This window comes from Porites lutea, chromosome 9, assembly GCF_958299795.1.
Source record: "Porites lutea chromosome 9, jaPorLute2.1, whole genome shotgun sequence".
NCBI classification, from domain to species: Eukaryota; Metazoa; Cnidaria; class Anthozoa; order Scleractinia; family Poritidae; genus Porites; species Porites lutea.
The window spans coordinates 3931059-3959040 of NC_133209.1; the positions used below are offsets into that span (position 1 = coordinate 3931059).

Consider the following 27982-nt stretch of genomic DNA (forward strand, 5'->3'; position numbering starts at 1 on the left):
TTAAAATATCGAATGTAGGCTATTCTTTTCCCCTGTCCCCAGGAACAGCCCCAGAAGTCTTTGCGAAAGTTAACTCGTCCCAGTTTCCCTCTCGGTTATAAAGTGGTGAACTACGGGCAGACAAAGTGTATTATGGGTAATGCACACGTGGCGAATGTATTGCAAAATGGAGTGATATTCTGATATCATGAGTCTCTTTGTTCAACACTGTCAGAATCGTTTCCATAATCTCCACTCTCTAATCGTGCTTTCTTTGGGGCAATTTCATTTTCCTGTCCAATGCCAATTTCCGATTTTATTTTGGCCAGAGAGAAAGTGCGAATCTCGGGTGAGGCTCTGTCGTCGAGCTCATCCCTGCTGAAGTTGGGTGGCGATTCTCGCGAGGTGGAGTTACTTGCTGAATCGTCACCTGCAGCATTCACAAGCACATCAAAATCAATCGACTTGGTGTCCAGCAACTTCCTCTTTCCTCCGTCAGAGCTGCTTGGTGAACACTCGCTTAGATCTCGCATTTTCAAGGATTCTATCCCATCTCTATGCCTTGATCGCCGTTCACTTAACAGAATCAACTGTCGACTAGCTGTAAACATGTCGAGATTTTCCTCCAGCGGTGGTTTCTCTGCTCGCCTGGACGACCGGTCGCCAAGTAACAGGAGTTCACCTCTTGAGGGTGGGCGGTCGATAGCTTCCCCTTCCACTGGTTCTAAAATGTTCAACGAGCTTGTCAGTGGCCCTGGAGGGATATCCAGGTCTTGCCCATATAAGCTGACTTCAGAGCTGCGTCTGGAACTCAAACCGGATTCTCTTTCGTCCCCCAAAGCAGCTCCTCTCTCAAAAGACAACCTTTCGCCGTTAGCCGGTGCAAGAAGAGGCGAGTGACCCCTGGGAGTCTGGTTTTCCGAATCACTTGTGGCAGCCAGCCTTTTCTTTTTATTGTCATTGGGAAGGTTTGCAGCTTCTGGTAGATCTGACCTTTCTGCCTCTTGAAGGTCACTATTAGTCACGCACTCAACTGCATCCTTTTCACTAGCAAGGCTTGTAATTGTGCAGGAACTGGAACAAGTAGCTGGGCTATTCCTGGGTCTTGTAGTCTTGGGAAGTGGTTGTCCTGTGGCCACTTCCAATTTGCTAGACAGATCATCAATGTAGTTGTCGCTCCTTACCAAAGCCCTTCTCAATTGCTGAACCTCACGCTCATATTGACCTACCTTGGTTTGAAGCCCAGCCATTGTGTAGTGACTGTACCTAAAAGAAACAGTATAGAAAGTAACCTATTGACCTCCCAGTGGTGAGAAAACTCACTCCCAAGTCTCAATAATGTAGTCTGGCTTCAATTGAGTTTGTTGCTGGTTCGCTCCTTTGCTTCGAGAGGTTCTTCTTCTAGTACTTCGGTTATCCACTCTCCTCAAAAACTAACATTTCCAAATTCCAGTTCGACCAGGAAAGGAACCACTATGTGGATGTGCTACCTCTAAATCGTTATCATTTATTTATTTATTTATTTTCTTTACATACAGGACATCACATGTACCTTTGAGGGGACTTGGAAAATTTGGGGTCCTCTTTGAGTCTCGTATTTTCTCTCAGAAGGCTCTTATTCTCTTCGAGCAATTTCTTGTTATCCTGTAAATATATCAGTATTAAACTTTACACGTTATAAATGAAAATACAGTTAACTGTTTTTGGATTTCAGAATTTGACGTGATATATCAAGCATGAGACGCAGTGTTTCATCACCACATGAAACACCGAGAGGAGAGTTGAAAATACGACGCGCAGCTGAGTATTTTTGTCAAACATCATCTGTTGATGAAACACTGTCATGTCGAATGCTTGATATCACTTCTCAAACAAAATGATTTTACAAGGAGAAATTAAGGATGCAAAAAAGAGCAGTTTTTCATCTGATTTCCAAATACTCATTAAACATTAATTTGCTTCATGAATTATTAATGAGTCTGAGAAAGTTGTATTAAGATCAGTCATACAGTAGTAAACTTTTAGTTTACATGTAGGTTTACAGGTCAATTCAAAAAGAAAAATTTAAGTAAGGATCAAGCTGTCAATTTAAGTGATTTTGAAGGATGTGACAAATTTATGTTGCCACATGAAACAGTAAACAATAGTACACAAATCATTAATAATTCATAAAGAAAAAACAAAAGGAAATTGATGTTTAATGAGTGTCTTTATACCTGGTAACGACACGGCTAAACTTTTGTCCAATTTTTTAGACCCAAATCTAAATATTAATGCAAGAATGAGTTTATCTTTATCATTGATTTTGAAGCCATTCAAAAAACTCAAGTCTTGTATGGAGTGTTTTCACATGACGTCACGTCGGCCACATTGGTGTCCCAAAACGATGAAATGGCAGCCATGTTGGTGTCCCAAACTAGTCCTGTGGGAGTTGAACTCTTTTCTTATGCAACACTTTCTTTTGTTCCAATAAATTTGCATGGAAGCTGGCCATGTGAGTGAAAACACTCTATTATCATATTTAAAAAAACTATTGGCTTCGCCTCAAGTTTTTAAACCTGATAATATACTCCTCCCTTTTCTTTAAACAGTAAATAAAAAATAGGGGTACAATGCTGAAATAAATTCCTAATAATAATAACAATAAACATAATAATAATAATAAACTATTAAAAAGGAGTGATGGGCACAAAGTAGAATTGGGATACAATAAGTATTACATTACAATAAATTAATTAAATATTATTGTTATTGTATATTGTTTTGGGAGCTTTTTGCTTCATAAAAATCATTGAATTTGCTTGCCCAGGGCCACTGCTTTTTTCTACACTACTATTTTAGGACTCTGATTTCTGGCTGCTTAGTTGAGGGCAGCTGCTTAATAGCTCGCCACTTAGTGGAGGTTCAAAAGTACATAATTTACCAAAATTCTGGTTGAATGCATGGCACTGACTATGTTACATTATTTACTCTAGGTCAGGTGCTGAGGAAAACAGTAGTTTTGTTGTCCCTGACTCCTGATGTTTCCCTCAAACATCACGACTCTTGGGAAAACAAAACTACTGTATTTATTTGAATAAGCGCCCAACCTCGAATTAGCGCCCACCTCAAATAAGCACCCATCCTAAAGGGAGAACAAGTTAATAAGCGCCCACCCACTTGGGCGACAATGAGATTGACATTGAATAAGTACTAATATAAAGAGACTTCCCCGTAGACGGAGTTTTCTTCAGAGTAGGGGTAGGTTACAGAAACCTTGCTTTGTTACATCTTCACGTTTCGTGATTACCATTTATTGTTTTGTTGCAAAATAAACATTCTACACTTGCTGAAAATGGTGAAAATTTCAGCGCCCAGCCTTGAATAAGCGTCCACTCTCAAGGTCCAAAAAATTTAATAAGCGCCCAGGGCGGTTAATTGAATAAATACGGTAACTGGTTTCCAGAGGGACCTGAAAATCATTGCTCGTTAGCCTAAGGCTCCATGTTTGCGTTGTTGTGTTCATTCATGAGAGTGCAAACTAGCAATGCTTTTCCCGCCTTTTCATTCTGACACGCAACCTTCGACCATGCTTTGACCATGTACTGTTGTATCCCAAGCAGGGTACAATATTGCTGAATTGCATCATGATTGGGATACATTTAAATTGAGTCAAGGCTACATGGCCGAGAATCGACCAGTGGCACCAGGTTTTGAGTAGCAATTGGAATACCAGATGCAGAGGTTCAGCTGGCAGACTTGCACCATTCGTGCCATAAGCAAGAACATCTAGGGGGCTCCGGGGGCATACTCCCTGGAGAAATGTTTAAAACTGGACTCTTTAAAATGTAATTTCCCTGTTCCCTGGACTGGAAAGGGTTAGCGGGAAGGTCTCTCAAGGCACTCAAAAATACTCACAGAAAATGATAATGGATATTATATGTCAGGAATTTTTTGCGATTGTATGCATTACATAACTAAGTGAGTAAAATAAGGGTCAAATCTTCAGTTCAAAAATGAATTATTTTATATATACTTCACATCATTTCACTCCTCACGGGAGATATGAACTCAATAAATTGACCTCGCTCCCAATGTGTGGCTTCATAGCTCAGTTGGTAGAGCAATGCACCAATAACGCAGAGGTCACGGGTTTGAATCCCCTTGAAGCCCTGATTTTTTTCAGGCCTCTTCTTTCGAATGGCTTAAATTGGAAAATTTACTTTGATGATCATTCTGCACTTTCATCTACAACCGCAGTTCAAAAATGAATTATTTCATATATACTTCACATCATTTCACTCCTCACGGGAGATATGAACTCAATAAATTGACCTCGCTCCCAATGTGTGGCTTCATAGCTCAGTTGGTAGAGCAATGCACCAATAACGCAGAGGTCACGGGTTTGAATCCCGTTGAAGCCCTGATTTTTTTCAGGCCTCTTCTTTCGAATGGCTTAAATTGGAAAATTTACTTCAATGATCATTCTGCACTTTCATCTACAACCGCAGTTCAAAAATGAATTATTTCATATATACTTCACATCATTTCACTCCTCACGGGAGATATGAACTCAATAAATTGACCTCGCTCCCAATGTGTGGCTTCATAGCTCAGTTGGTAGAGCAATGCACCAATAACGTGGAGGTCACGGGTTTGAATCACGGTGAAGCTCTGATTTTTTTCAGGCCTCTTCTTTCGAATGGCTTAAATTGGAAAATTTACTTCAATGATCATTCTGCACTTTCATCTACAACCGCAGTTCAAAAATGAATTATTTCATATATACTTCACATCATTTCACTCCTCACGGGAGATATGAACTCAATAAATTGACCTCGCTCCCAATGTGTGGCTTCATAGCTCAGTTGGTAGAGCAATGCACCAATAACGCAGAGGTCACGGGTTTGAATCCCGTTGAAGCCCTGATTTTTTTCAGGCCTCTTCTTTCGAATGGCTTAAATTGGAAAATTTACTTCAATGATCATTCTGCACTTTCATCTACAACCGCAGTTCAAAAATGAATTATTTCATATATACTTCACATCATTTCACTCCTCACGGGAGATATGAACTCAATAAATTGACCTCGCTCCCAATGTGTGGCTTCATAGCTCAGTTGGTAGAGCAATGCACCAATAACGTGGAGGTCACGGGTTTGAATCACGGTGAAGCTCTGATTTTTTTCAGGCCTCTTCTTTCGAATGGCTTAAATTGGAAAATTTACTTCAATGATCATTCTGCACTTTCATCTACAACCGCAGTTCAAAAATGAATTATTTCATATATACTTCACATCATTTCACTCCTCACGGGAGATATGAACTCAATAAATTGACCTCGCTCCCAATGTGTGGCTTCATAGCTCAGTTGGTAGAGCAATGCACCGGTAACATGGAGGTCACGGGTTTGAATCCCGTTGAAGCCCTGATTTTTTTCAGGCCTCTTCTTTCGAATGGCTTAAATTGGAAAATTTACTTCGATGATCATTCTGCACTTTCATCTACATCTGCAGTTCAAAAATGAATTATTTCATATATACTTCACATCAAATGAAAAAAAGAAAGAAATTATTTTCACACTTAAAAAATAATAAATTATTATTATCCTCTGCGTGAACTTATGGACGGTACATGTACATGTTAAACAACCAGATGTTGCATCCAGCATCACAGTCTGGACTGAAATGAAAACCCTGATGCAGTCCCTGCTTAATTGAGTGATAGTCTAGGAATAATAATTATTAATAACATTATAAGAATATGTGTACCTCTTTGATCTTATCCATATCTCCTCTCAAACTCTCATAAGTGTGGCTTGCTTCTTGCAGCCTGGTAGTCAGTTTAACCAACATATCAATGTCAAGTTTACCAGGACCATCGTCTGGTCCTCTGCTTCTGGTGGTGAAGTCCATGGAGGCCATTGTTCTTTCTCTTTCAATCATTTTCTCGTGAAGCTGTTTATTTTCAGACTTTAGTCTCTCAACAGTGTTCTGAAGTGATTTAAGTTCATCCTAGAAAGAAAATAATTTCCTTATTTAGCAAAAAAAAATGTCAAGGACACTGAGTTATGACGACTCTGTGGGCTTTTAACAATATATAATTATGTGACTGAACAAACAAGTGACCCATCAAAGGTCTGACAACCTCTCTGGCGATAACTTTGGTGGTGCATGGCACCACACCTTTTTCTGCATTTAAAAAATTTCCAAAAGGTCTTGATAGCACAATGCAGCAATAGTTTTTAAAAACACAATGAAACTTTTAAGTTACCGTTATAGTTCGTTTAGTTTTCTTTCATATTATTGGCTAGCTTTAATAATTATGTGTAACAAAGCAATCATTGTTTGGATGGTTATATAATTATTATATACCAAGTTACTTGTACGCTATTACTATGGCTGAAGATGATGTTTGAAATGCTGAAACATGTTCCACAAACTTAAAAGTGTCATTGTGTTTTTAAAAATTATTTAACAAATTTAATTTATTGACTAAGGCAATGGCAACAAGAGTGAAAGACCTAATTTCAAAAGGAAATTTTAGTCTTAATTTTCACTGTTAGTGAGGATTTCCAACAATACTGTTTGCTTAAAGTGATCATCTGGCCCTCGTTGTTTACATGGAGGATAACGCTATTGGCCAGATAAATCTCTATCCAGTAAATAATGCAACTGGTTTCCCTCATGTCTATCCACTGGATAGTGATTTATCCATTGGATATTGAACAACCATGGCCTGGTGGATAAGGTTACATGACTGTGAAATTATGTAATCCCCACCATTTTGCTGCCCTGCTTTTAATCAAAATCCATTATATACAGTATAACCATTACTCTTTCAGAATCAACCAGGTAAAAGTAGACTCATATTTTGGAATGGCCCATGTGTGGGGACAAGATGGGAAAAAAGACTGAAACAGACATCATAATTTATAATAGCCAAGGGTCTAGCGTTGCAGACTGACAAGATTATTTAAGGACAATAAAATCAGCTTAATAACTGAGGTAAAATCATGCAACATGGCCTAGAAACAGTGACATAAGTGAGATGAAATGAGAATAAATGACACAAAGTGGAGTTCAAACTGCGACAGCAATGACGGCAAGAACAGAAACACAACTTCCTCCTCAATACTTGAAACAACAGGTTTTGAAATCAAGACTAGGGGTTACATATCCCCACTAAAAAAGGCTCATCAATGATACAGCTCATATTTCTTGACACTCACGAGGGAGGGGTGGTTGGATCATGGGACTCACCTTAGCAATTTGATTTTATCATGGTGATTAGAAAAACATTCCTTCCAAACAGATCGCTTATTTGCTGGTGTATTTTCTCAAAGAAAATATGTTAAATCTACTAATGACTAGAATGCATTGAAAAAAATAAGAATGAAAGTACTTTGATTACACAATGTACGTATTATGCAACTAGAACTGTGAAAAATGTCTTTCTTTCTTAGCATATCTCGAAATCATCTCATTGACTGCGTAAATCAACTGCTGAATTAAAAATATTTTTTAACCATTCACTAATAACTGCTTCCAGAAAATAGCAGCTAACAGAAATAAATTCCAGAGTAAGGGTGGGGGGGTGGGGAAGGCACCTCCTTAAAATTCTTTCTATGTTATGTCTACACCATCCAGGTTGTGGAACATTAGAAAGTCAATTCGAGGAAATATTCATACATTTCGCATAGAAGGTCGTTAGAAATTCAGAGGGTGAGGAGAACAGCAGCTCTTAAAGGGAAAAAAGGAAAGTACTTTTATGGACCTATTCTGGAATTTTTAAAATTTCAGATCAATAAACCATCCATGGGGGAAGTAAAGGATATTTCAGGAGCAACACATTGATTCCTCTACAGCATGCAATGGACTTTGAGCAGGATATAAAGACAATATATATGGCGCATGTCTACCAGCTGTTTCGCATCAACCAGATTGGAAATATGATCTGAAGGAAGATCTCTCATGAGATGCCAAGGTGATTGGAAGTGATGGTCTGCCAAAAGAATTGTGTTCGTTTGACCCACGGGTTGTCTAATACACACAACTTAAGATTCCACAGCACCTCCCTAATTTCTATTTGTGGCAGAATTTTAAAAAAATATGTTGCATAGCATGCTTGTGTCAGTTCAAGACTTAGAGAACAAGGTTTATTACATGCACAGGGTGTGTGTCTTGGTCATGGCTTACAAAACAAGGTATTTCAGGACTAAACTTCCTGTAACTCTAGACCCAATTAAAATGTACATATATACCAGTGGCTTCCATCATTTTATGAAAAAATGGTAGGAATTTTGATAGACAAAAATTGATTTTCAGGAGATGGGTTGACATGGATTGGGTGGGTTTTTTGGGTTCACTTTTAGGTATAATAGGACAGCCAAACAATTAATGGCTAATAGGATTATGCACATATTTTTGGATTTTATCTTCTTAAGATTGGATGAGTAAAATTTACCACTAGCAAATGCACCATATATGCCACCATTATATAGAGGCCAAAATTATGGCTAATTCCAGGCAACAGTTAACTTTTCCATCCAATACACAGTGCATGTTTACTTGACTAAGCCGGACTTGGAACTTATTTTCTAAAAATTTTCAACTTTTGCACAAAGCACTTTCCTAAGCTTCCAAAAGTACATAACTTTTCTTATTGCAGGCAATATGACACCACCGCTACTGATATTCATTCAAGGCTGCAAAATTCTAAGAAAAATTGAAACGAGCCCCAAAGCGCGAACCAACTTAATTAAAGATACTGAGCATATCAGTTCTGCACAAAAATCAAAAGTTCTTGATGAAACATAAGTCACCAGTTATGGTTGTTGGGCCAGCTGCAACAGCACAACTGTCACGCGCCCCCCATTCTGTTCCGCACTGTTCCGTGACACAAAAGCTTCTTGACTCAGTGTTTGGCAAATTTTCATAACAAAAAAAATTGGTATAAACAATGAGTATTGCTTAGCGAACTTTGGACTTGCTAAGCTAGGCGTTATTGTTTTTGGTGTGATTCATAAACATCTAGAATGAATTGTTATCACATGGATGACTTGGTGAGCATCACCACTAAAAACATACACAAAATAGTAAGACTGCGAGTGTCTGTTTTAAACTACAAACCAATTTTGAACCAGGTGAAGGGGTTTTGTCTTCATATAATTTTAACACCACTTCATCTCGAAACAAAATTCAAACTTTGACCAGGCAGTACGCCAAAAACTCATGAAAAGTGATGAAGAGCATTGCGTGCAAGGGATAGACAAATAATAAAATAATAATAAATGCGTACACATAGTCAACATACTTGGCAATGACCTGGTGCGGCAACAAGCTAGATAAATCTCATCTTGAATGTTAATTGGTACAGATTTATGGATTGAATAAGGCCTGCTCAGTTAAAATAATATGGATAAAAATTTGAAGAGTTAAGAATATGATTATTTCCAAATTTGAACTTGTACATTTAATATAATAATTCAAAATTTTTGTTAGGCGCAAGTGTACACAAGAAAGCCATGATCAAAAACGTCACTATTAATATCATTTCGGCCACACAGGAGCAAGGAAGATGACATAACATTGATGAATTCTAGGTCAGCCCCTTTGTCTGAATGTTCAAGAAGGGCTTTGTATTCGGATCACGCGATGCCCGAAAATGATGTTGTTTGGATGTACTTTTTAATGCACATTTTCTTCCTTGGTAATCAAAGCAAAGGAGTGATGTTATATCATGGATAGTAGTTGAAGTGCAGTATGGTTGGGATCCACTCCTTTACTGATGATCACGTTTTGAGAAATAGTCACAGCCAGTGATCACGTGTACATGTACCTCATATTCTCGCCTGATTAAATCAAGTCTGGTTCTTCTCAGCTCAGCTCTGGTCACGGCATCAGAGTTCACAGGCAAGTCAATACTTCCTGATATAAAATTGAAAAACGAAAATAAACTTGGGGGCAAATTTTTGGACGAAATTTGTCAAGTGTTCACTTTCTGTGGTGAAATTTATCAGGGACTGTGATACAGATATTGGATCCTAGAGGGAAGAGATACATTAAAATTCAGACAACTTGTCTGTCTGGAGCGAAAATAGAAGAGGGTCACTTTAGTTGCCACAGAAACCATAAAATTTTGATAGTCAAATTAAATCACTTCAGTGTAACGGCAGGAAATTGGAGTTAAACAACATCCTGCTTTGTAAAAACTGACAGCTTGCAGCATAAACGTGAACAACAGATGCCTTTCAATCAAAACTGCTATAAAAGATCACGTTATTAAAAGAATCCCCACCTGATTGGGTACAATAAAGTTATTATGTCACTACTTTTGTTGCTGATATGGGTTTAGGTTGTTGAGGTCACGAATGTCATTATTAAGTAGTCTCTAGGAGGTTCACAATCAAGGGAAATATGATCAGTATGCAAGCACAACAGACGGTCAATGACCCATAAGTCCGACACAGAATTTTGTTTAAAGTCAGAGGGCAGGGCTTTCTGGCGCAATTTTCTCATCTTCTTAGATCAAGCAAGGGGACGCTGGATTAGTTTTCTTTCGGTATTTCTCATATTACGTCAATGGGTGTACACTTGCCGTTGTAAATGGACTATCAAGTCCGGAAAATTGGTCAAAATATATTGCAATTCCTTGGCATAATAATCACATCTGATATAATGTGCGAAATTTTAACCTCATTTAACTCGATCTAGTTGAGCAGTGTCAACCGTAATAATGCTAATTTGAACCAAAAAAGTGTCTCCCTCTTAGAGGACGTTTTAACCCCGGGGCAACGAGAACTTTTCGCAAACTCGAGGAAGCTGATTGGTTTTGGCATTTCCCGCACAATTCGACCTTCTATCAATCGAGCATACTCATGGTTTCGCGGAAAGGAACTAGGCAGATTTCACAAGGCAGGTTTCACACCGTAACACTTTCAGACAAAAGGAAGTTCTGAATTGGCCTTCAAGGTTTCATTGTTCTTTGGTCTGTATAAACAATGAAGACTGCTACATGAATATTTAGGCTTTAGCTTCCCGGTTTCCCCACTGGCATCAAAATTCATCCCTATATTATTTTTCTCACCTAGGATTTTCTTACAAGGCTGCTCTGTAGTGATAGATGTCCGGCACGTTGGACAAAATGAGTGTGATCGAAGCCAGGTATCCATGCAGGTTGAGCAGAACACATGTTGATTGGGGCAAACAACGGGTTCTCTAACCTTTGAAACGAGAAACAAAAACAATGAGCTTGGTCGAACATTACACCACAAATACGGATCGCAATACCAAGATATACATGCATTTTTACTCGTATTAGGAGCACTCACCTTTCCGAGACATATCTGGCAAGAAATTGGAAGAGTCATAGACAGAGAAGTCGAGGAAACAGAGACCTTTTTGCTCGCCATGCGTGTGTCATGCCATCTGATCTAGAAGCTGACTAAAGCCAAGTGTGTCACGGTTCACCAACACGCCGACCAACACGATACCGAGGGCTTAGAGTCAAGCAGCGGCCCCTGCTGTTGTTCATGCGCGTTGGCACATTAATCCAACATGGCGGCAATTTCGGACGACATGGGATGGTGGAAAAGCGTTGTTCTGTTCTCAGCTATCCTCAAGTCACTGTTGATTCCAGCTTAGTACCATTCATTTAATTCGCGGGTGTTCTATTATCTAGCCTTTAGTTCTTTTAAACATTTTAAAGTGTAATGTACATTTGTGATTGCGTTAGTCGATATTCAACTTCACCTATTATTTTACACTGTATTTTAACGATCTACTTTCCTCACTTAAGACTTACAAAGATTTCTAATCTCAAACACTGTAGACTGCACTGCAGAACTATCAAAACCATTTCTCTTGGAATTTTCAATTCCGTTTCGGCGGTAAGCGATAAAATGGTGAAAAATCAGTGCATCTGAATAAGGCTTGAGGGAGAATATGCAAGCTCATGTATAAAGCTTAACTTTGAAAGCAAAAGATAAATTTGAAAAAATACAGTGATCATTCTTTACATTTCATGTGAACCATTTGCTTGAGGCACACAGATTTTATAATTTGCTTGTCACTATAATATGCACAAAGAATTGACTACCATTGTTGGTCTAACTTTTTAATTAAAGATCAGTTTCTTTCAAATTCAGGTCATATGTTTCTATTTTAATTTGTTTTTTTTATTAAAACTTAACTTACTTTTCTAAGACTTAAACTTAGGCATAATACATTTATCCACATGGGTACTCAGCTAACTAAGCATGTCAAAGCTTGTGTAGACACCTAAACAAACACTGCTATTATTGATTCAAAATTTACCACATATTTAATATCATTCCATTTCATACAACTTCAGAATACATAAATAATATGCTGGTGTCAAAATTGAAAATTAAACCCTTTGAAAAATACAGTCACACTTTCTTCATTAAGATTTTAAAAGACTTCGGCCAGGTAATGCATTTCTGATAATTCAATCGACCATTCAAATTTTTTTAAATATTTCAATTTTTTATTCTGTAATTTTTAATTGCAAAGGATTGATTGTTTAATTTTTGTATCTTTCTTATATTGATCTTTGTAACGCACTATTGTATTTGCATACCACAAAACAAGCAACCCACAAGTCCCATGTGATATAAAAATATTACATATACATATTGCATTTGTGGTTAGTAATCACAGCTTGAATCATGCTGCGTCATACTAACCACAAATGCAATGTCTATATCCTAGTATGTTAATAAGGGCATGGCATTTTCTTGTGAGAATCTTTATCAGCTTAATCTATTCAATTATGATTCACTTGATCATAAAAACTTGTTAGCTATGAGAAATAATAATAATAGCCTTTTTGCACACGTTATAATATGCCATTACATTAGAGGTAAATATTTAAATTTCTCATAGAAAATACTATAGATTAATCAACTTGAACTACACATGACTAGGTACTAAACGTCTAAGGAAGCTGTTGCTGTTTTCAGATAGGGGAGGGAGACTTCACCCATTTTGCCGTCTTTGATGTGTGTTTATATTGGTCGCGTCCATATTTGCATGCCTCCTCTTAAGGGCCTGACCCATAGTCCAACATCCCAGCAACTTAAGACCAATGAATAATGGAAATCTAGAGTGTTGTAAGTGTTTTTATTCATGCCCCATGTTGTATTTCAATAAATGTTATTTACAGTAATTGTCTTGATCCTCACTGGCTGGTACAAATTAAAGTGATACAGATTTGTTATTAACCATTCATTAACAATATTTGATAATCATCAGAAATCCTTGAAACTAGCATTTAATTGACAGTGTGAGTAACTACATATGTAAAAGAAGATATCATGAAGATATCATTGTGTTTGACTGAAACTTGCTTTTTGCGGACAGTTACTAACTAAACGTATTGTTAATTTAAACATTTGACTTTTTTTTGAAAAAGTTGATATGAAAATTGCAATATTATTAAACTTATACATATATCAGTACAGAAGGTAATAATCAATCAGTATCACTGATTACATGTTTAGAACTTTCTCATTTTTAAGTTTCGAAAACAGGTGCAAAGAATGGGATGAGAATGACATCATTTTCTTTGTATTGGTTCTGTTTTCCCTTTTCTCTGTGGAACTTTTTCAGTCATTCCAGTGATTTTGAAGTACACAGGAACTGGCTTGCTATCACCTACAGTCTTCCTCTGTCCAAATGGTATTATGAGGTACAGTGTTTTCTTGACTTTATTTTATATATTAAATTACATACAAATTTTAACAAAGTTAACTGCCATGAGCATAGCTGTCTCCGCTTGTCAGCAGTCAAACCCACACGTGCAGGCTTGTGTGAAAAGGTTGTTGCTCTGTAACAGCCAGGATTGTCAAGTTCTTTGGTGGCGAAGAACATTCCCCCCACCCTCCCTGCCCTCTACATATATGTCTCCTTTCACTGATTCCTCAGTATATGTGATGGGTGCCTAGTATGGGGCTCATGGCTTGGTTGTGGGGATTTGCCAGCTATAGGGGCAGATTCTGTCTAGTGGCTGGCTGGCCACAGTGGCAGCCCCTGGATACGCCAGGCACCCACCTTCTATTTAGTGAGACAGCCAGTTAACCCAAGGAATATTGATTTATTATGCTGCTATTCATAAGCTTACTCTGTCTCAATAATGTGACTCAGACATCTACAACTGAAAAGGCTGGTTTTCACTAGCAAGTGTCAAAGTCGTACTTAATACATTGGTAGATCTAGTGGAGAGGTCTGGACAGGTGCAGGGTTTTCATTAAGAATTCTAGTAGGAGGAGAAGGTTGTAACGTTACTGGAGAATATTTTGAAAGCGGCTCCACGTCTGAATAAAAAACCGTCCTAGGCTACTGAACATTAGCTGGAGAATTCAGTGTAGTAACTGGATAATTTTCCGATCTCTGATGCTTAATGAACACCCTGAGGTGATGCTGGCCCCCACCCTAATATTTTAAAAGCCAAAATAAAGCTGGCATGGCAAGGAAAAATTATTTTTGAGGCTGAGTTGCCCCTCTTAACTTAGTATCTGGATCAGCCCTGTAACTCTTCTTAACTCTACTCTTTTTATGTTTGGTAGAAAACCTCTGAGTGGACTTTGGACTATCCGCCCCTCTTTGCATGGTTTGAGTATTTATTATCACAAGCTGCCACCATTGTCGACCCACAAATGGTTGTTATAAGCAAACTGAAGTATGTCAGCCAGTCGACCATCCTGTTCCAAAGAGGATCAGTTATTTTTACAGATCTTCTTCTGGCTTATGCTATAAAGGAGTGAGTATAGCAGTATTTCAGCCATGTGGTATCAATAGACAACTTCTTCACAGTGTTCTTCATTGTGTAGTTCCAGAAAATATCCATATGTACTCCCCCCACAGAAGGGATTGGAAATTCCTGGGGGGTAGGGGGTTCTCAAAGGCCCAAAAATTTAAGTAAATGTATGAAGCTTGACTGGAATTTCCAGGAAGGTGGTGGTGGGGGGGTTGGACGTAAGGAAAAATCCCTTCCGTGGGGGAGGTATGGATAATTTTTGGAACCACACATTGCCTTCACATTGTATGTCCAGTTTTTGGAATTAAATCCCATTATAAGAATTATATAAAGTCTGTGCAAAGTTATACCAAAGAGATTTATTCATTTGATGGTAACACCAAAAAATTTTGTTCCTAGTTAGAGTTTAACTCATCTTGCCATAAGTCAGTGTAGATTAAAGTGAAAGAGATAAACATTCAAAAGTTTTCTAATCCAATACTTTAATCTTCAATGTAAAATTACATTTTTTGCCCTGCTTTGTGAAAGTTTGTAACATAAAATTAACTTTCAGCATTAAATAATCAATATTATTATATACAACTTTTGCCCAAAAACATGATATCTTTACCCATGAAAAGGTCACTGTTGCTATGCTACATGATAAATATTGTGCCTTTCGTGGCAGGAAAAATTTTGTCGTGAAATGGTTTTGATTTTCATTTCGTTTTATATAATATAATAGAACATTACATGGCTGCTTGGAGTTACGAAATTTATATTTTTCAATGTTCAAAGAGAAATTTCTTATCTCCACACTGCCATGTTTTATCCTTTTCCTTCTTTTTTGATACTGATTTACATGGTCTATTGTAAAATTTAATTTTTAGGTACTGTGGTTATCTTGCAAGAAAGGCTTCTGTCCCAACACGTAATTGTCTAATCTTAGCCTTGCTTGTTGTGTTCAATTTTGGACTTCTTATAGTGGATCATATCCTTACATACAAATCAATACTACAAGAGCTTCACTGGCTCCCAGTTAATGAAAGTATTATCTTTTAAATTCTGCTTTTTACTTACAAAGCTTTACATCACTTAGTACCTCCTTACATACAGACCTAGCTATTAACTATTAATTTTACTCTCTGACACGCAAGCTTAGGTCATCCTCGTCAAATCTACTTTCTGTTGCTTTCTGTAATTTGAAGACATATGGTGATCATGCGTTCTCAGTCTGTGCTCCAAAATTATGGAACTCTTTGCGCCTTGAATTAAAAAACTCCCATTTGGACGATATCTTTAAGAATAAGTTGGAGACGTTTCTTTCTAACAGAACATTTAGTTAATATCTACCTATGTTTGTTTGTTTTCCAAGTAAACTTTATTGCCCTTTTTTCATAAATTATTGATGTTTTATACTTGTGAATTTGAAAGTTTACCCTTGTAATTTTTAACTTTTTGTACATACTTTATAAAGCACCTTAGAACTATAAGGATTTTGGCGCTTTAGAAAGTGAAATGATTATTATTTATTATGATCTTAGGGGCTGATTCCCAAGGTAATTTTCAGCTGGGCTAAAATGTTGTTACATTTCTAATTTGAGCCCATAATTGGACAGCAAAATTTGCAGCCAAAGTGTTTCCTTTCAATACTGAAGCAGCGCACATGTTTATGTAAGTTCACATCGTACGATTAGACAGACCTTGTGCAAAAATATGAAAAGGTTTTAAAGTTGATTCTCTTCTTGGCTCGTTTGGCTCCTTTGACGACTGAGTATTTCATTTGGTAGGTTAAATATGTTCCTTAACTTTTCTTCAGATATTCACTTTCAGTACAATGGATTTCTCTTTGGCATTCTTCTCCTTTCCATAACAAAGCTGTCTGAGGTATGTGTAGCAATAACTATTATTCATATTGAGGTCTTTGATGTTTGAAATTAAACTAATTATTTGGCAATAAATTCTGTTCTGTTTTCTTTTCCACACAAACTTTGTGAATCGTAAATAATATTTTCTTCCTTTTCTTTTCTTTTTTTTTTTATGTGCTTATTACTATTAATATTATTAAAATATTATTATTACTTATAATGCATTTAATGTGTATATATATTTCTATATTATTTTCATGTAGTGTCAGTTTGTTAGCTACTCTAAAATTCGAGTATAAATAAAGTTTATGTTGTTATTGTTGTTGTTGTGAACTTACTTCACATCACTTTCAAAATGAGGTATTGGTACTAGGTATGTTATTTAGAAAACATTGTGTATGAAATCAATGTACAAGTAAGATAACGAGATTTGAAGAACTATGAACTGAGATAATGCATCCATCAACCCTCTAATTGGTGGTCTTCCAGAGAGAGCATGCAAAGGGGTAAAATTACGGTGTCTGTGTGGTGAAGGGACACTAGGTTTAGTTCAAATTATTGGGAAAAACTGAGGCTTTGAGAAATTAGGATTCTAACTGTAATAAACCATGTACCTTTGTAAAGTGATTTTGCATTTTTCAAAATTGTGGAGAAGCAGTTAAACTGCCTTCAAAGTGTAAGAGGAATTTGTAAACCCCATAATCTGTACAAATAATCATTCATTTGTTTCAGGGTCAGACATTGGAGGGTTCATTTTGGTTTGCTGTGTTGTTAAATTTCAAGCACATTTTTCTTTACATTGCTCCCGCCTACTTTGTGTTTCTTTTACGGACGTACTGTTTTCGTCCTTCTGCATCAGGAAAGAAAGGTAATGATACTTTGTTAACATTCTAGAATGATTAGAAGTAGGGCACAAGGTGTCAACATCATGACGTAGCCAATTCTCCAAACTTTTCACTCTGTACAGGTCTCATGGTACTGAAGTAGTCTTCTCTTCTCTCCTCTTCTCCTCTCTTTTCCTCTCCTCTTCTCCATTCTCCTCCCATCCCCTCCCCTCCTCAGTTCCCTTCTGCTTCTCTTCCCTTCCTTTCGTTCTTGTGAGTGCATTTACAAACAGTCAAGTTGTAAGAGAATCCTTGTTTCTGTAGCTTGCAGAATAGACACTATTTTTTTCATGTTTTTAAGGCAAGTGCAAAACAGGTTTTGAAAATGAGACCCACAATGGGTGAAGGCCTTCCAACATCATGAAAAAATAACACTCATTTTGTAGGCTACAGAATGTTTGTAAGCCTTCATTTTAGAGGGTACCAAAAGTAGTAATTCCTCCTAACAATCTAAGAGGCATTTATCTTTGTTGTAATTTTTTTGTTTTTGCTTTCCATCATTTACAGATAAGCAGCTGATTATTTTTGGTGTGAATATCTGGGATTTCTCTCCCTTACATTTATTGAGACTTGGCTTTATCGTTGTGCTTGTTTTTGGTGCTTCATTTGGGCCCTTTATAGCCATGGTAGGTTGTTTCAATAATAATTATTATTGGAAGCCCTTCCCCTTTACTTCTTTGTTTTGTTTCAGCATGCAAAGAAAGCAGTGTTTGATAGCCCAGGGCTAGTGGATTTTGTTATTGGGCTAGTGAATTCTGTTGTTAACTTTCATGATGGAGAAGGAAGTTTTTGGGGGAATTCAGATTACAGAAGAACTGTAATCAATCCCATTCATCAAAACTTTTTTTGAGTTACCGGTAATTGAAATGACTGTTGGGATAGTACATCCTAGCTACAGCTTGCCCAAATAGCAAGCTGTAAAACTGTCTTTCTTTGCACCTGCCTGTCGTTAACAAGTAACGTAGGAAATAATTTGTTCTAGCAAAAAAAAAAGTTCATCGCAAAAGAACTATTTTACACGATATACCATATTATTTGGTAGTTATAGCCCTTTCCGAACTGCAAACATCCAACCAAACTGCAGCTTCATGGACCCATCCCTGAAATTTCTACAATCTTACGTGAATGAAGAATGCATTTTGCATGTCACTGCTGGCAAGTAAAACAAGAACTCGCTAGCAATCTATTGCATTGTTTACCTAACCATGGTAAAGGAAGGCTGGTCGCCCTGCAATCACCTTCATCAACCAACTCTGTAGAGACAAGGGATGCCTTCCAAACAACCTCCCTGCTTTGCTGCAGGACTGCGATGGATGGCGTGATGGGCTCATGATAGCCCTCTCCAGAAAGAACCCTCCCCTCCCCTCCCCTGCCCTCTGAATAATACTCATGCCACCATCCTCCTTTGATAGTTTTGCCATCGAAAACATCATTTAACTTTGCTGTTTGTGATTTCAGGATCAGTTGAAACAAGTATTATCTAGACTGTTTCCTTTCAAGCGTGGTTTATGCCACGCCTACTGGGCTCCAAACTTCTGGGCTTTGTACAATGCTCTAGATAAGGCAGTTGCTATTATTGGTAAGTTGGAAGTTTAAACCCTTCTCTCCCCAAAGTTTGGGTCAACAATATTGGGAGTTGTTGCATCCGTTTTGGTACTGGTGTGTAAATGGATGCAGAAACTCCCAACAGTACATCATGGGAAGGATACCACTCATAAGACTTTGTAAACCATTTGTGATGTGCGTGCGCGAACCCCAACAATGTTGGAAAGAGCTGTGCAAACGGATCCAACATTGTTGCGCTACTCTTCCGCTATCACGGAACAAAAGAAATGTTGGGAGTTTTTGGCTCAAAAGTTTGACCAGTTTGAAACTTTACACGACAACTCCCAACATCATGCAGCAGGGTGTGCAAATGGACGCAACATGTAACATCCAACATTGTTGTGCATCTGTTTGCACACGGCTTAACTGAGTACCAAGCATAAAAATATTGTGGACCAAAAATCATCGAATTCATGTTGTAATATAGTGAAAATCGAACTCAACAAACTACTTACCACATGAGCAATACCACTTTAAAAAGTTATGGCTGTAGAGCCTTCTCAGTTGCAGCACCCATTCTCTGCAAAGCACTGCCAGATAGTCTCAGAGACCAATTTTCTTTACCTTCTTTTAAGCAAGAACTAGGTAGTTATTTAAAATAGCTTTTTTACATGTAAATTTTCTATTGCTTATTTTATTATTATTCAGTTTTTAACAATTATTATTATTATTATTATTGTTATTATTATTATTATTATTATTATTATCTCTATTATCACAGTCTTTGCTGGTGTTCTTTTTGCGCATCAGCCGGGCGCAAACCATGCACCTAGAGCGTCAGTCACTCAAGTCAATCATTCTGTTCATACACTGAGCACCTTTCTAAGGATTCGTGCAGATCCCAGCATGCAGATCTTTTGAATCTCTGTCATACTAGCTCTCTCTGATACTTTCTTGATGTTTTCTACCATACCCTTCTTCACTGTACCAAGCGCACCAACAACCACAGGGATCACTACGGTTTTCATATGCCACATTCTCTGTATTTCTAGTTCTAGGTCTTTGTACTTGCATTTTTTTCAGTTTCCTTCAGTGCGATGTTATTATTATTATTATTATTATTATTATTATTATTATTATTATTATTATTATTATTATTATTATTATTATTATTATTATTATTATTATTATTATTATTAAGATCAACTGGCACTATGTGAAAGTTCGACCAAAAAGGAGTTTTTATTTGAATGGTCTCATCATGGACATTCTTTGTAATTTTGTGGCTTTGTAATTTTGTTGAGCGTTTCGGGACCAGAAATTTACAAAATACCTTATTATAGGAAATGGATGCTCGTGTTAATTACAGTAATTGAAATTAACGCGACTTTAATAAACGCGAAATGAAGGACAAATTACTTTCAATTAAAGGTAATTAACGCGAAAGAGAGGTTAGCATTTTAGAGGGTCTCAATGTGGTGTTAACTTAGACGGTTGACGGTTAATTTTTTCTAAATTTGACGATTGACGGTTATTAAGATTTTAGAACTTTGGACAGTCTTTGTTATTTTGTTGAGCGTTTACGTGACCAGAAAGTTACAAAATACCTTATCATAGGTGGTGTTAATTATGGTAATTGAAATTAACGCGACTTTAATTAATGCGAAATGAATCGAAGGAAGGATGTTGTTGGATGTTACCTGTTGCGTCCGTCTACTGTGAATTAAAGTTAATTAACGCGGAAGAGAGGGTAGAATTTCAGAGGGTCTCAATGGGGTGGTGGCTTAAACGGTTGACGGCGTGATTTTTTCTAAATTTGACGATTGACGGTTATTAAAATTTTAGAACTTTTGACGGTTGACGGTTGTTAAAAGGAAGTTTAAGTAATTGGTAAATTAACTTCCTAATTTTTCACATTTCACTCCCAAGGTTTGGCTTTTTCTCGTAGAAAAAAGAAAACCTAAAATTTTCGGATTCAAAAATGTGATAGAAGAGTAATCAGAAAAATTCCCCCTTTCAAAATACGTGAAATGGCATCTAAAATTTTCGGGAAAATGTAACTGAAACCCTTGTAATTTCGAAAAGACTCAGCTTCCCCTAGGATGACCGAACAGATACAAACTTTAGAGTGCCGCTTAGGATGCATTTCTAGGAGATCTAAAAGTACTCGGAATAGCCTTAAAAGTGATTTCAATGCATTTAGGAGGAAACCGTCGTTGGGTGCCTGTTGAGACCCACATTTCAACGAAGGAAATAAACGCGACGTTACCCTGAGTGGCAGAGACTTTTCTAGCGCGGCTTCCGGTTTCTGTCAAGTATTTACAGTGACCCGTGGCCTATGGCCAAAGATGTGTCAGCCTTTGGCCAACACCGAAAATTCCCGCCGCACGCGAGAAAAACCTCTGGTACCCAGGGTAACGCGAAGTACACAAAGAAGCAAAACTTGTCGAGACAACACTGTAACAAATTCAAACGTATAATCCAAAACTCAAACATAGTTTGTACTACTATCCCTAAACAAGGGGATTAAGCGCAGGAATCTGGCCACTTCGAGGTTTCTTCACAGTTTCACTGATACCGGCGGATTTTCACACTGATAAAACACACCTCATTCCTGAGTGTCAAGAAGTCCCCGCGAAAGTCAGGAGTGTAATAACGGAAATTAACGCTCCATCAATAAATGGAGCGGAAATTCACGTTAGCAAGAATGTGAAATTCGTGTTAATTTCCCATAACAGAGTTAATTTGATACATGTGTTTACCGGTCAAATGCCTGTTGTTTTTTATACCGATACACTCACAGAAAACTGAAAAAAAACTTTTTAACCCTTTAAACCCTCAAAGTGACCAGCATCAAATTTCTCCTTGTAATAGCAATGCCTTGTACAATAGAGTGGTCATGAGAATTAAGGACATGATCACACAAGATGAATTTGATTGATATTTCATCAATTTCTCCCCTCTGCTTCTATAGTAAATGAATAGGGACGACAAATGAGAATTTTAATTTTGATCTTAGGGTTTAAAGGGTTAAGACAAAAATCGGTCATTTCGTTACCCTGTTTAACGCAAGAGATCTTATTTTATGACCTTGATTCATTTTGTTTCGCATACAGAATTTAGCAGTTTTTAAAACTGACATCATGGAATATGATTTCTTTTGGAAAAAAATCCTTAGCACCGCCAATGTTGACCTTTTAAAGGCCAAGCTTGTACCCAGAACTTGTTTTCTTTTTCTTTTCTAAAATAGACCTTTTTGACGGTTATTTCAACTTTTTATATGGACTTGTAAGAGAAAATCCGTCGAAACCACTGAAAAGAGCGCATTAGTATTAGTAAAATTGCGTCCCACATTTCAAAGTGATACGTCTTAAGCGAGCGAAGATATTGCGTCGCAAAGTTGCGAAAATTTACAGACGTTTGTATGGTGGGGTGGGGGGCAAGTTTGTGCCCCACCATATAAACGTCTGTAAAATTTCACGACTTTGAGGAGCTGAATCTGCGTTAGTTTTCAACAAATCACATTCAAACTTGGCAATTTTACTAATTTTAAGGCGCTCTTTTTATTTGTCTCGACGAGTTTTCCTTAACTTGTCTATGGTAAACGTTGAAAAAAAAAACCGTGAAAAGGTCTATTGGCGAGCACGTGAGCGAAGGGAGCGTCCGAGAGCGAGAACGAGGGCGGATTCACACACGCGCTTGAAGATCTCTAAAGAGAAACTAGAGGGTCTGTGAACAGGCTAGTCCAAAAAGACACCCTGGAAGCCACAGCCTGATCAGCGACACATACCCGTCTTAGCCCAAGGATGGATTCCCTCTCCCCCTATTTACAGATGCTCCAATTTTTCCTGATGTTTCAGTATTCTGTGACATTTTTTTGGTTTTGCTTTTTGTTTCTGTTTAGGCTCCAAACTTGGGTTCTTGCCCAAAGAACTGATGAACAAACAAGCATCCATGACAGGTGGTTTGGTTGGTCAATCAGAGCATCTGATTCTTCCTTCCGTTCCTCCCCTTGTTACGATGATATTAACGCTGTTGTCATTGATGGTAAGGAATCTTTTGCTGACCTCAAAAATCCTCATCCTCCAAGACTACGGGGTCCGGGGGGGAGGGGCACTCAAAGTTTCATACGGGAGACTCCAGCCCAAAAGTCCAAACCTTTACCCCCTTTTATACCGTTTTTGGCTTCTCTCCTCCTCAGAAGCCTTTTTTGTATCCCCCCGGTTATTGCCGTTTTTATTTGGATACCCTGCGGGAGCCCCTGCGGAGGGGAGACATTAGAGAGCTTTAGATTCTAAGACGAGGAGGACTATGAGAACGAGATTTCCTCAATACTAAGTAATGCGCGCGCGAACCAACGTCATTTTGGCGGGAAAATGTGGTAGCCGTCGTCAGTCTACTACGAGTTTTAGCGAGAATGATGTAGTAGCGAAAACAAGTTTAATTATTAAATGTAACACACCTTATCATTGAAGCGATCGGGAAAGGGCTTTACCTCTTTCAACGGAAATAAGCGTGTTAACTTTTGTGGTAAAAAAAGTACAATGAAGCTTTCTTGGGTGTCTATTTTTAGAAAAAAGGCGAGAAAACTTAAAATTAAATGTCATCCTCGTCCTCGAATCTAAAGCTCTCGATTTTTGGAGGAAAAGGTTCCCTTTTCCTAGTAAACCTTCTATTGACAAATGGTATCTCTTCACATACCTGCTTTAGAACGCTGCATCGCTTTTAACTGCTGTAAATGCACCGTCTTTTAAATATAGTGAGTTTACGCAATATGACGGCGGGAAAAAGAAGACGGCAAAACGCTTGTGTTTGACAAACGTGACAGAGCTATTACTTGCATGTTTTGGCGTGATCTTCACTTAACGTTTATGTTTTCTGGCCTTAAGGAGAGTGACGTTTGGCGAAAAGTTATTTCAAACGAAATTATTGTCACGCTTGTCACACAAGGCTTGCCGTCTTCTTTCCTCTCCTGTCCTGTTGCGTAAGTTCACTAAAATCTTTTTAGCGGGCGAACGGCAGACGTTTCTCCTCGTTCATCGCCGGTGAGCGAGGAGAAACGTCTGCCGTTCGCAGGCTATTATCTTTTCACAACCATAAAATGTGTCTGTTAACTATTTTAGGCAGTTTGACAGACCAAAATGACAAATATTAGTTCTTGTAGATGGGCCATTACATCAATTGTTCAAAGCTAACAGTTTGCTCCGTGTAAAGAAATCCAAGACAGTCTTTGATTCTGGCATTCCATTCCATGGATTCCGGACTCTCTGTCAGTGGAACTAGGATTCCGGATTCCAATCGTTAGTGGGATTCCGGATTCCTTGAGCTGTATTCCGGGTTCCAAAGCCCAGGCGTACTCACCCTTTACATGGAAAAACCGGAAATTGCGGTTGGAAAATTAAATGGTACGCGCCATTCCGTTTTGGAAGCTTCAGAAAATGTGGGCTGTGATTTGCAGCGATGCAATAGACCTTTTTACCGATAATCATAGGGCGGCCATATTGAATTAATTCGATTTAAGGAGTACTATAGGATGCCCAGGGGGCATGAGCACATTTCGTTTGTATTTTCGAGCCGTTTTCGGGACATTTTTTCTTAAAGTTTTCTTAGAATAAGATTGTAATGGGAAAAAAGATCCTTGTGCCGTGTTTGGATGTAATAGTGATGTTTTTCCCGAGAAATATACAGTGAAAGACCATATTTCTAATAATAAACTAGACAAAGGCGATCATTATTACATCCAAACACGGCACAAGGATCTTTTTTCCCATTACAATCTTATTCTAAGAAACCTTCAAGAAAAAATGGCCCGAAAAGCGCTCGAAAATACAAACGAAATGTGCTCTTGCCCCCTGGGCATCCTATAATACTCCTTAAATCGAATTAATTCAACATGGTCGCCGTAACGGTAAAAAAAGTCTATTTTTCTGCTCGTTTTAGTCTGTTCAGCTGATTTGATACACTCCTTAGCAGGTTGTTCTCCCTCCGGCACGTCAAATTTTATAGCTTTATGATTATGCACAGGAATTCCACCCGGGTGGTTTGTGTAAATTTTAAGCACCCTGGATTCCACAAGAAAAATTTCTCGGATTCCGGATTCCACAGGTAATAAATTGCTGGATTCGGGAATTCGGATTCCCTTACGTGTCAGGCAAAACAGTTACATGTTTTGCTCTCTTTTAGCCTGCCCTTCTTCACGTGTGGTTCAGACCGTCTGGAGTGACAGGCTTTCTTCGATGTCTTATCTTGTGTGCGTTCGGTTCCTTCCTGTTTGGTTGGCATGTGCACGAGAAAGCTATTCTAATGGTCATTATCCCTCTGAGGTAGCGTCCACAGCCTTCGTTCGCTTATATTTTTGTGGCGTGTATTGTAGTTGGTTGGGTCATTCTGTCATACTTAGCTGTACTTAGCATGATGTGTTGGTAGCTCGTCGTCCTTCGTTCCTCAGAGCTCGCGCGAGTATTTTACGCCGGCCCTTTGCAGAAAACCGACTATTTTGAAGTTTAGTTGTATTGTCAAGGTTTTAGAATCTGAAAACGATTGCAATAAACAGGGCTACCGCGCAGGCGAACACTTTGGGAGGGAAGTGCGCGGAGGAAGAGGAAACTTAAGCGAACAGAAGGAACTTACCTCGCTCCTTAGCTCGCTCGCTTGCTCGCAAATGTTTGCCCGCTTGGAAATCTCGAGTGACTGTTAGCGGCCCCAACAAAGAGTTCTTTTTAGGTGGTGATCGCATAGACAGGGTGATGAAAACGCCGGTATCCACTGTACGGGAAATAAATTTTGATGTTTCCGTTATTCTTTTGAAATTTTCAGTCTTTTGGCCATAGTAGACAGGAGAGCTGCCCGGGTGTTTCTCGTTTTGTCCACAACAGGACATCTCTCGCTGTTTCCACTGCTTTTTCAGGCCCAAGGTAAAGAGAAAAGGCTCACACGGCACAGGACAAATCTTCGACCAGCTAAAAAATATGAACGGACACTTTGTTTACACGGAACCGTTTGCTTGAATCGCGAAACTTTAAACACCTATGTGTCTAAATTTCCGTGCGGTTAAGGTGGTTCTGTGTGAACGTACGAATTAGCAACCGGTCGAAAATTCGTCCGTTGCTATGCGAACGTAGACTAATACTGCTTTTGTACTGCATTAGTCATTTATATCGCGGTAGTTGACGTCATCGGACCACACCCATCATCACGTGACCAGAAACGAAACTGTCTAAAATCCTGGACCCGGTTTTTCAAACGGTGGATAGCGCTATCCACCGGATAAATTAATCATTATCCAGCGGATAGCGCAATTGGTTTCCATAATACTTATCCGCTGGATAGTGATTTATCAGGTGGATAGCACTAGCCAGCTTTTGAACTCCCTGGGCCTGGACTTTCATCTTTCAAATCACCTTTTTTCAAGGTAGATGCAATTGTTGATTGAAAATTTTAATCCTGGATTAGCTTTAATTTGGCCTTTCAGGAACAGGGCGGTCCCTGTACGCTGCATTTACTAATACGGTGACTGGTCCCTTTGTTTTTCAGAAAGCCCAATTAAAGTTTTTTTGATGTTGATGTTCACAATTTTCTCATTCTATTCTCTTTGTCTTGTCCACTGGTAAGTTGTCTCTTCTCTCTTTTATTTTTCTTGTCCTAATGCCGTTCCCCGTGGACGCCATTTGACCATACCCTGGGTATCAAAGGTTTTTCTCGCGTGGAGCGGGATGCTTCAGCTGACACATCTCCGTCTGAAGGCCGAAAGTCGCTACCGAAACCGCGCATGAAAAGTCTTGAGCTCTCAGGGTATCATAACCAGCACTAACGAGAAATTGTCAGCAAGCAAATTGACGTCACCGAGTTCAATGACCACGGATGTTACCTTATTGATAATAATTTCTTGTTAACGTTGCTTAAGTGCCATGGATCCGCAACAAAGTCTGGAAATATTTATTACCAAGTGGTCCTTTATAACCTGCGTAGCACGCGCACTAGAAAGTTTGAAAGAAAGAACGGCAGGGCGAGAGAGGAGGACTCGCGCGTGTCCGTTTCTCTCGCGCGCATAACTTACCCCACTCGCCGTAATTCGTTTGCGCCTGCCACGCAGGCTAAGTGAACACTGGCTTGGTTTGAGTTTAACCCTTTACGTCTTTTAAGACACCGTTTAATGCACGTATTTGCTTCATTGCAGTGGAGAATCCTCTAAAGATTACACTACGACGGAGCTGTTCACATTACCCATAGTCACGTGGTATGAGGCCTGTTATCTTTACGGGTTGCTAGTTCTGGCGTTTTACTGCAGCGCTGTTCATCCTTTAACTGTGCTTGCCTCAAGGTTGCCTTTTCTGCCTCTGATGCTGACTTCTGTGTACTGCGCAGTAGGAGTCGTTTGGGCGTGGCTTTTGTTTTACGTGGACACGTTAAGAGGGGGCGCACAAACAACGATGAACGCACCAGGGGTGGTAACTTTGAAAGCAGCTGCATCAGGGAAGAAAGCTACAAAAAAGAAACAATGAGTAGAAACGTTTGATATTAGTATGATATTAAATACCTTTAGATTCGAGGACGAGAACGACTACCAGTACGAGATTTGACTGAAAGGTTTTTCGCGTATTCTCAAAAAAGAGATACCCCGGAACGCTTTATTGTACTTTTTTACCAGAAATTAGACACTGTTATCTTTATTGGAGGAGGTTAAGCCCTCTCCCGGTCGCAAGATAATAAAACCTTTAACATTTGATAACTTATTTCCGCATTTTCGCCACCATGATAGGCTTGGATAAATTTTGCCGGCAGAATTTCGAGCAGAATAGGCGATTTTTGAGGTGAGCAATCTGCCGGCAGAACATGGCATTTTCGAGCAGAATTTGAGCAGAATAAGGGAAAATCAGCGGCACTAATGATATACATAAAAGTTGTACGAAAAATTTAAGACTAAATAAATAAAACAAATGGAAAATACCTTGTCATTAATTTGATTGTT

The 27982-nt window shown here is 38.5% G+C and overlaps 2 protein-coding genes and 2 non-coding genes across 4 annotated transcripts; 3 read left to right on the plus strand and 1 right to left on the minus strand.

Moving 5' to 3' along the window:
• Window positions 1-76: 76 nt before the first annotated feature.
• Window positions 77-11421, minus strand: LOC140947617 (uncharacterized). The gene is made up of 6 exons (XM_073396763.1): window positions 11290-11421; window positions 11046-11181; window positions 9798-9886; window positions 5729-5971; window positions 1532-1623; window positions 77-1245 (listed from the first exon to the last, which is right to left on the minus strand). Exons 1-6 carry the CDS (start codon window positions 11368-11370, stop codon window positions 186-188), a joined length of 1701 nt encoding a protein of 566 aa, XP_073252864.1. The 5' UTR covers window positions 11371-11421; the 3' UTR covers window positions 77-185.
• Window positions 4310-4382, plus strand: Trnai-aau (transfer RNA isoleucine (anticodon AAU)). The gene has a single exon. It is a non-coding gene; the product is annotated as a tRNA-Ile (tRNA).
• Window positions 4812-4884, plus strand: Trnai-aau (transfer RNA isoleucine (anticodon AAU)). The gene has a single exon. It is a non-coding gene; the product is annotated as a tRNA-Ile (tRNA).
• LOC140947618 (dolichyl pyrophosphate Glc1Man9GlcNAc2 alpha-1,3-glucosyltransferase-like) lies at window positions 11281-27960 on the plus strand. The gene is made up of 13 exons (XM_073396764.1): window positions 11281-11601; window positions 13592-13670; window positions 14548-14741; window positions 15608-15708; window positions 16537-16604; window positions 17318-17453; window positions 17977-18095; window positions 18928-19048; window positions 22919-23061; window positions 25198-25337; window positions 25831-25928; window positions 26548-26620; window positions 27191-27960. The coding sequence occupies exons 1-13, from the start codon at window positions 11516-11518 to the stop codon at window positions 27513-27515; spliced, it is 1683 nt and encodes a 560-aa protein (XP_073252865.1). The 5' UTR covers window positions 11281-11515; the 3' UTR covers window positions 27516-27960.
• Window positions 27961-27982: the final 22 nt, after the last annotated feature.

Coding starts and splice junctions, on each gene's coding strand:
- LOC140947618 (XM_073396764.1), top strand. CDS start 11,516: ATGGCGGCAATTTCGGACGACATGGGATGGTGGAAAAGCGTTGTTCTG. Junction 16,605..17,317: donor CCATAACAAAGCTGTCTGAG/GTATGTGTAGCA, acceptor CATTTGTTTCAG/GGTCAGACATTGGAGGGTTC. Junction 23,062..25,197: donor TAACGCTGTTGTCATTGATG/GTAAGGAATCTT, acceptor GCTCTCTTTTAG/CCTGCCCTTCTTCACGTGTG.
- LOC140947617 (XM_073396763.1), bottom strand. CDS start 11,370: ATGGCGAGCAAAAAGGTCTCTGTTTCCTCGACTTCTCTGTCTATGACT. Junction 5,972..9,797: donor TAATCAGGCGAGAATATGAG/GTACATGTACAC, acceptor TTTTCTTTCTAG/GATGAACTTAAATCACTTCA. Junction 1,246..1,531: donor TTTTCCAAGTCCCCTCAAAG/GTACATGTGATG, acceptor TGTTTCTTTTAG/GTACAGTCACTACACAATGG.